General features: G+C 49.6%; 1 protein-coding gene across 1 annotated transcript in view; it reads left to right on the top strand.

The window, feature by feature from the left end:
• Zan (zonadhesin) overlaps positions 1-8,869 on the top strand; it is a 98,427-nt gene that overhangs the window by 35,326 nt on the left and 54,232 nt on the right. The window contains 6 exon segments of the mRNA XM_029533878.1: positions 2,479-2,684; positions 3,222-3,363; positions 4,322-4,575; positions 4,667-4,831; positions 5,425-5,549; positions 6,975-7,273. Coding sequence (XP_029389738.1) covers positions 2,479-2,684; positions 3,222-3,363; positions 4,322-4,575; positions 4,667-4,831; positions 5,425-5,549; positions 6,975-7,273 — 1,191 coding nt within the window.

The following is an 8,869-nucleotide window of genomic DNA, read 5'->3' as shown; positions in this document are numbered from 1 at the left end:
TGTGTGTGTGTATGTCTGTGTGTGTCTGTGTGTGTGTCTGTGTGTGTCTGTGTGTCTGTGTCTGTGTGAAAAGCAGAGGTTGGCCCTCGGGTGTCTTCCTTGATTTCTCTCCGTTTTCTTTGCTGAGACAGGATCCTCAGTAAATGAGGAGCTCTACGGTGGACTTGGCTAGCTAGCCAGCTTGCCTTTGAGTACCTCGTCTCAGCCTCCTGAGTTGTGGGATTACAGGTAGACAGTCACATCAGCCCAGCTTTTATGTGGTTGCCGGGGATCTGAATTCTAGTCTACCTGTTTGGCCATCTTCCCAATCTCGTTTGTTTGGTTTTTGAGACGAACCCTCGTTAAGTCACCAAAATTGGCCTTGAACTCTGTACACTCTATGGTGTTCTCAAACAGCGTCTTGACCGCTGGGATTTGAGACCTACATCCTTCCTTTTCCATCATTGTAGTGCTAAGGATCAAGTCAGTTCAGCAGTGTCAGGATACCAACAGTCCAGTTCAGTAATGTCAGGAAACCCACAGATCAGTTCATCAAACCTGAATCAGCAGCAGTGGCACAGCCCGGCAGACACATAAAATAAAGATCGGCGGAGACAGGAAACTAACTGAGTATTGCATGGCTAGCTACGTAAGCACCGTGTCACTGTCCATTGGGTCCTACTTGGACTCTCTTCACAGATCACATGGCCTCTCATGGGTCTCGCTTTAGTGAAACACCACACGAGTTCTCATCACATGACACAACCAAAAATTCCCACTTCACAAAAGTCTATACAAACGTCCTTCCTCACAGCCAACCAGTGGATGAAAGTCGGGGCTACAGGTGTCAGCCTGTAACCCTTGGGCTTGGGAAGCAGCGGCGGGAGGGAGGCCAGCGGGAGGCCAGGCTAACGTTCTATCTAGCGAGGCCCCACTAAGAACAAAAAAGATTGGAAACCATTCAAACGTCTTATCAACTGTGGAGTGGGTAAACAAAATTGGCATCTTCATATAATTGTGCAGCTATAAAAAGAATGAACTCCAACTCACCGTGGACGAATGTTGAAAACTATGCTTACCAGAGAAGTCACAAAGGATTATATGTAATACCATTTGTATAAAGTGTCCAAAATCATTTTGGACATTTTTTTAAGTGTATAAAATTCAGTGGTGCCGGGCGTGGTGGCGCACGCCTTTAATACCAGCGCTCGGGAGGCAGAGGCAGGTGGATTTCTGAGTTCGAGGCCAGCCTGGTCTACAAAGTGAGTTCCAGGACAGCCAGGGCTNCAGCCTGGTCTACAAAGTGAGTTCCAGGACAGCCAGGGCTCTACAGAGAAACCCTGTCTCAAAAAACCAAAAAAAAAAAAAAAAAAAAAAAAAAATTCATTGGTAAGAAGGCCATTCACTTTATTCTATAACCACCGAACCCCTATGACCATCTGTCACCTGAACTTGTTCTTCCCCAGCTGAAACTCTGGAGTGTCATAGTTATTGAATGAATCCTAGCGCTTGGGAGGCAGGAGGATCAGGAATTCAAGGTCAGACTGGGCTACATAGTCTGTTTGTCTGTCTGTCTGTCTCTCTCTCTCTCTCAAAAGAGTGGACAGCACCTAAGAAATTGACACCTGAGGTTAGGTGTCATTTTAACGTTTTTAAATAATGACCCTTTTAATATAGGTCCTTATTTATATCCTTGCACATACACACACCCATCCCTACACGTATCCACGCGCATGGGAAGATGTATACACAAAGAATCATATAGAATATGTCCTGTGATAACCAGCTTCTCTTCACGTAGCATGATTTCCCGGGTTCATTATATTGGAGTACATACCAGTTCATTCTTCATTTTTGAGGAGGAACATGAGAATTTAGACGTGGTTTCATAAATCTCACTCCGGCCTTGAACTCATGCTCTCCTGAGCTCTGGGATTATAGGTGTGTCCTGACACATCCAGGTCACACTTCCTTCGGAAGGCTAGATAACAGTTCACGGTAGAGCTATGACAGCCAAGTGTGGTAGCTCATACTTGTAACCCCAGCAACCAGGAGGCTGTGCAAGGAGGATTCTGAGTTGGAGGCCAGCGTGGGCTACAGAACAAAACCCTGTACTGATCAAGTGGTCAATCAACAAATCAAATAGAGCAGGGCGGTGGTGGTGCACGCCTTTAATCCCAGCACTTGGGAGGCAGAGGCAGGGGGATTTCTAAGTTCGAGACCAGCCTGGACTGCAGAGTGGGTTCAAGGACAGCCAGGGCTACACAGAGAAAAGTCAAAATAAGTAAATAAATAAATAAATGAAAAGGAGCATGGTGGTGATGCCTGTAATCCCAGAACTGGTGAGATGGAGGCAGGAGGATGAGGAATTTAAGGTCATACTTGACTACTTAGCAAACTCAAGGCTAGCCTGGGCTACAGGAGACCCTTCCCAGGAACTTTCACCCCAAGGTCAGGAGCTAGCCATTCTACCTTCCTTAGCATTTGTATCCTTTGTAGCTATGAGATGCCCACCTAGGAGCAGCTACAACCCATGTGCCAACTCCTGCCCAGCCACCTGCCTCACCCTGAGCACCCCAAGAGACTGTCCAACGCTGCCCTGTGTAGAGGGCTGTGAATGCCAGAGTGGCCACATCCTGAGTGGAACCACCTGTGTGCCCCTCAGACAGTGCGGCTGCAGCGACCAGGACGGCTCCTATCACCTGGTGAGGGGCCTTATGGCAGGGGACGCTCTCCCTTTCTGGCTTCATGTGGGTGTGGGGAAACAAGAGAAAGGAGACCAGGAAGGTGGAGGCCTTGGAGCCCAAGAAAGCGGTAGGGCAGGATAGAGCCCGGGGTCGGGAGTGGGGGTGAAGACAAAGGCTAGATGCTGAGAGGCTGAGAAAAATTCAAGATCAAGTCCCAGGAGTGATGGTGCCTACCTATATATAATCGCGGCCCTTGGAAGGCTGAGGCAGAGGGGTCATGAGCTCAAGGGCAGCCTGGGCTACAAGGGAGCCTGTCTCAAAGAAAAGATAAATGGCTACATAGAAGGAAAATGGCTGTGGGGGGAGAAAGAAAGGAAGGGAGGGAGGCACGGGAGGAAAGAGAAAGGGGAAGGGAAAGAGGGAGGGGACGGAGGGAGAAAGATGAGGGAAGGGAAGGGACCAAATGCAGTTACCCTTCTGGGTTGGGGAGGGCTCCGCCCATCTCCAGTTTCCAAGTTTCCTATTGGCTCTGCTGATGATGGCCATGCCCCACAGTTGGGGGAGAGCTGGTACACAGAGAAGACCTGCACCACCCTCTGCACATGCTCAGACCACAGCAACATCACCTGCAGCCCGTCGGCCTGCGAGGCCAACCACGTGTGCTTGCGCCAGGAAGGACTGCTACACTGTGCTGCAGGTAAGCGGTCCCATGCTGCAAGGGATGTCCCTTCAGTCACGAGGGGCGGCTCTCCTAGCCCTCCACACCTCCTCCTGACACCCCTCTGTCGTTACTGGAGTCTGACATAATCTGGCCTCACCTGAAGGACTTGTGGCAGAACTCAAATTGCCGTCCCCCTACCTCCCACCGTAGCCTGGTCTTGAACTCCCGATCTTCCTGTGCCCACTTCCCAAGTGTTGGGGTTACAGGCGTGCATGTACCACCGTTCCTAACCCTTTCTTTCATGTTTTAAAAAGTGTGTTGCTTATTTTGTGTGTGAAGGTGCACATACATGGAAGCCAAAGGACAACTTACGGGAATCAGTTCTCTTTTTCCACCGAGCGGGTTCTGGGAATCAAACTCAGGTTCTCAGGCTTGGCTACAGGTTCCCCTACCTGTTCACCCGTCTCACTGGCCCCACACCTGCTCTTCCACAGCATATTTTAACTCCTGTCTGCCCTTAGACTTTGATTCCGTCCTTCCTTCCTTCCTTCCTTCCTTCCTTCCTTCCTTCCTTCCTTCCTTCCTTCCTTCCTTCCTCCCTCCCTCCCTCCCTNTCCTTCCTTCCTCCCTCCCTCCCTCCCTCCCTTCCTTCCTTCCTTCCTTCCTTCCTTCCTTCCTTCCTTCCTTCCTTCAGTCCTTCCTTCATTTGTTTTTGTTTTTCAAGACAGGGTTTCTGTGTAGCCCTGGCTGTCCTGGAACTCACTCTATAGACCAGACCAGTCTTGAATTTGGCGATCACCTGCCTCTGCCTCCTGAGTGTTGAGATCAAAGTTGTGCACCACCACCACCACCACCACCACCACCACCACCACCGCTTGGCTTAAATGTGTCCTCTCTTTCTTGGGTCTCTCTGGCCTGGACTAGGCAGAGAGAAGAGTGCATGAGGTTCCTATGGGCCTCGCGCACCATCCCCCAGCCATCTCTTTCTCCGCAGAGATGGGAGAGTGTCGCATCTCAGAGGATTCCCAGATCGTGAGCTTCGATGACCACACCCACCCTATCCAAGACACATGCACTTACATCTTGGTCAGGATGTGCCACCCCAGCACAGACATGCCCTTCTTCACGATCAGTGCCAAGACCGACATAGACACCAACAGCAAGACGTTCGGTGTCTATCAGCTGTACATTGACATCTTCAACTTCCACATCACTCTTCAGAAAGACCATTTAGTCCTCGTAAGATTGGTACTAATCCTGGGCTGGGAAAGAAGACTGAGCACTGGCAGCCGAGGCTCTGGTTCCCCGAATCTATTCATGGCTCTGTCTTCCTCTTCAGATCAATGACTCAATGGTCACCCTTCCCACCACCACCCACATCCCAGGAGTCAACGTCATGACCGAAGGCGTCTATACCATTGTCACAATTAAGGATGAAATTCAAGTCAAGTTTGAGAGCAATAATTTCTTAGATGTCAAAATCCCTGCATCCTCTAGTGGGAAGGTTAGAAGGAAGGCACCTGGCTGTGTGCTGGGGAGGCGGATTTGGGGGGAGTAGGAAGGCATGCCATTCTGAACAACCGAGGAGATCGATCGTTCCCTAGCATAGAAGAAGGCAACGGACTGTTCGTTTCTATGCACGGATGGCAAGTGTGCATCAGTGAAACATGCCTTAGAGCCTGGCCCGTGCATCTAATCTGGCAAGTTCCAGGCTACCCAGGGAGACTGTGTCTCAAAAGCTAAACGGCTTAGGTTTTATTGCTTTTGAAAGAGTGCCAACCTACTATCCAGGAAGCCCTGGGCAGCACATCAACTGTGTGTAGCCTGTGTACAAGCCTGTGATCCCTGCCCTTAGGAGTTGGTGGCAGAAAGATCAATAATGTAAGGTCATCCTCAGCTACCTGTCAAGTTGGAGGCCAGCCCGGGGCTACAGAAAACCCTGTTTCCAAAGAATAAAAATGAAAATTGAAAAAGGCAGTGAAGGTTATAGCCGAGTGGTAGGGCACCTACCTGAAGCCCTGGATTTCACCCTGAGCACTAAAGAAGAAAAAAGCCCTTAGCTCGTGGCACTGAAACCCCATCCCCTCTGCCCACTAGGTCTGCGGTGTGTGTGGCAATTTCAACGGCGAAGAAGAGGATGAGCTCATGACGCCCAGTGATGAACTAGCTGAGGATGAGCAGGAGTTCATGAATAGCTGGAAAGATAAGAGCATGGACCCAAAGTAATGGTCCTCTAAGTCCACCCAGCCTTCTGTCCTTCCCTTCTCCCTTCCCCTTTCCCCTTCCTTTCCTTCCATCCCTTTCTCTCTTCCTTCTTCACCTCCACCCTTTCAGGACAGGGTCTCATTGTATGACTCCAGCTGGCCTGGAACTCAATAGATTAACCAAGTTAGCCTTGAACTCACCAATGGCCTCTTGATTTGCCTCCTGCAGGCTGGGATTGCAAGCATGCACCACCACACTTGGCTCCTTCCTAACTTCCTTCCTACTTTCCTTCCTTCCTTCTTTCTAACTTTCTTTTTCTCCTTCCTTCCTTCCTTTCTCTTTCTTTCTTCCTCTTCTCCCTCTCCCCCTCCTCCTCCTCTTCCTCCTCCTCCTCTTTATAGTATAGTGGACCTCAAACACTCCAGGCAAGGGCCCTAACCTGCAACTATAGCCCCAACTTCCATTTTATCTTATGTATCGTTACTGTGTATATATGGTGTGTGTGTGAGAATATGGGCTGGAACCTGCTGTGGTGCACATGTGGAGTCTTGGATCAGCAAGTACTTTTACCTGTTGAGCCATTTTGCCATCAGCTTTCCTGTGTAGGTGTGGTGCATGCGCCTGTGAATGCGAATGTGTCCTATTATGTATTCCACACCAGTCTCAAACTCTCCTATAGCTAAGGAAGATCTTGAACATCTCTCTCTCTCTCTCTCTCTCTCTCTCTCTCTCTCTCTCTCTCTCTCTCTCTCTCTCTCTCAACAGGGTTTCTCTGTATAGCCCTGACTGTCCTGGAACTCACTCTGTAGACGAGGCTGGCCTCGAACTCAAGAAATTTGCCTGCCTCTGCCTCCCAGTTGCTGGGATTGAAGATGTTCACCACAACCACCCGGTGAACAACTTTTTTTTTTTAAAAAAGAGAGATATATGTTTTGTTTTATTTTGTTTTATTTTATACGTATGAGTGTTTTACCTGTGTATTTGTCTGGTACCCATGCTGATGGGAAGATGTAATTGGATCCACTGAAACTGGAGTTATGGATGCTTGTGAACTATCCCGTGTACTGGACAGTGGTCGTGGGTCCCCCGTAAGACCGAGTTCTTAACCCCTGGAACCGTTTCTCCAGCCTCAGTGAACAACTTCATATTTTACCCTTTAGTTTTATGACTTCTGTTGTGTGCGTCCGTATGTCCGTATGGTGCGTGTAGGAAGGTCAGAGGACAATTTGCAGTCGTCTGCTCTCTCCCTCTCTAGGTTCCAGTCAGATTCAGGTCCTGAGACTTGGTGGCACGCACACACTTGCTGATCTATCTCAGCAGCCCCAGCTTTGCACTTTTGATCCTCCAGCCTCCCCCCTCCCCCCTTCCAAGTGCTGGGAGAGCAGGTGTCCACCACCACCACCATGCCCAGCTCTTCTGAGACCTTGCTTTTCCCATTCTAGTTGCCAGAAAATTGAAGGGCCGAACCTCCAAGTGGAACAGCAGGAGATCATGAATGGGAAATGCAGGCCCTTTGACTTTGAGAAAGCCCAGGCAAACTGCCAAACCGCCCTTCAGGGTCCTGCCTGGGCCCATTGTTCCTCCCAGGTACCCATCAAGCCCTTCTTGCTGAAGTGTATGAACAGCTTCTGTGAATTCGGGGAACTCTTCCGTGCTCTCTGTGATTCTCTGCAGTCCTTCGAAGATGCCTGCCAGAACCAGGGGCTCAGGCCACCCATCTGGAGGAACAGCAGCTTCTGCCGTGAGTCTCCCCTGCAGTTATCCCATAGCTACACCTAAACCACATTGCTCCCCACCTATCTCTCTAGCTTAAGCTGGCCTCAAAATCAAGGTCCTCCTGCCTCTGCCTCCTGAACACTGGGGTAATGGGTGTGTTCCACTATACCCTAAAAACGTGTGTGTGTGTGTGTGTGTGTGTGTGTGTGTGTGTGTGTGTGTGTAGGAACATGTGCATACTCGAAGCCCATGTTAATGTGCTGTTCTTCAGTATAGCCATCTCCCCTATATATGATTCATATATTACATAATTCCAGAGCTGACCAGGTGGTATTGGATAATCAGTTAGGGGGTTCATTTGTGGAGAGAATCGAAAGCACTGTGGACGCAGCCTCCCTGTTGTTTCCAGGAGCCGCCATCTCACAGCAGATTTCCTGGCCCTCCGACACTTAGGATCCTTCTGTCTCCTCTTCTGCAATGTCCCCGAGCCTTAGCTGCAGGAGTTGTGATGCAGAGTTATCAGATCGGTCGAGACAGCTTTACATTTTGACCCACTTTTGATTCTCTGTAATGGTCTCCATCTGACACCAAGAGAGTTCCTTTGGTGAGGGATGAGAGCTATACTCATCGGTGGGAAAAAAGGATAAGGATTTAGAATGCAGCTCAAAATTATTCTGGTTTAATAAAGTGGTAGGTTCTTCGCCAAGATCCGCGACCTCGCTAGGCCCAGGGTAGGTTTCTAGTATCAAGCGTGTTTTCCCTCTTGTTAAACAGGCCTTAACAATTAGACAGTTGGTTATTGCCAAGATACAAGTGTCACTATTGCACCCGTGGGAAATCTTAGCCCGCTTGTTGTTGTGATTCACAGATGTCACAGCTGGGTAGAACTGCTGGTAGTTCCCTCCCTCCCTCCCTCCCTCCCTCCCTCCCTCCCTTCCTTTGAACCTGGTACAGCACCTGCTTGGACTGTGAGAGCTGGCCCTGAGGAAGGAGGCTTTCCGATGGGATCCAGCCCAGGTCTCCCAGTACTGCATCCCAAAGCGCGGCGTCCTCAGCAAAGGAATTCACCTTCACCTGTGGAGGGCAGTCAAGGGCAATGGCCTACATCGTGTTGGGCATCTTTTGGACTTCCCTGACCGGCTTAGTTTGGGCCTTAGTGCTGCGAAGAGACACCGTGATCAAGGCAACTCTTGTAAAGGACAACATTTCATTGGGGCTGACTTACCATTTCAGAGGTTTAGTCCATCAGTATGGTGGGAAGCCTGGCATCGTGTGGTGCTGGAGGAGCTGTGTAGGCGAGCTCAAAGCCCCACCTCCACGTTAGCACATTTTCTCCAATGCGGCCACACCTCCTAACAGCGGCACTTCCCGTGGGCCAAAGATATCCAGCCACCACACTGACCCACAACCCCAAGGCGTGTCTCACACCCTGTGCTGGGGTTTTTGTTAGCCTGTTGAGTATTGTCAGACCAAGTGACATAACTTCATTTAAACTATATATGTATGCATGTACAGTTATATGTATTGTTTGCCTTCTTCTTCTTCTTCTTCTTCTTCTTCTTCTTCTTCTTCTTCTTCTTCTTCTTCTTCTTCTTCTTCTTCTTCTTCTTCTTCTTCTCCT

Source organism: Mus pahari, chromosome 23 (assembly GCF_900095145.1).
Source record: "Mus pahari chromosome 23, PAHARI_EIJ_v1.1, whole genome shotgun sequence".
NCBI lineage: Eukaryota > Metazoa > Chordata > Mammalia > Rodentia > Muridae > Mus > Mus pahari.
Note: the sequence above shows the minus strand (reverse complement) of the source record. Positions and strands in the feature narration are given on the sequence as shown.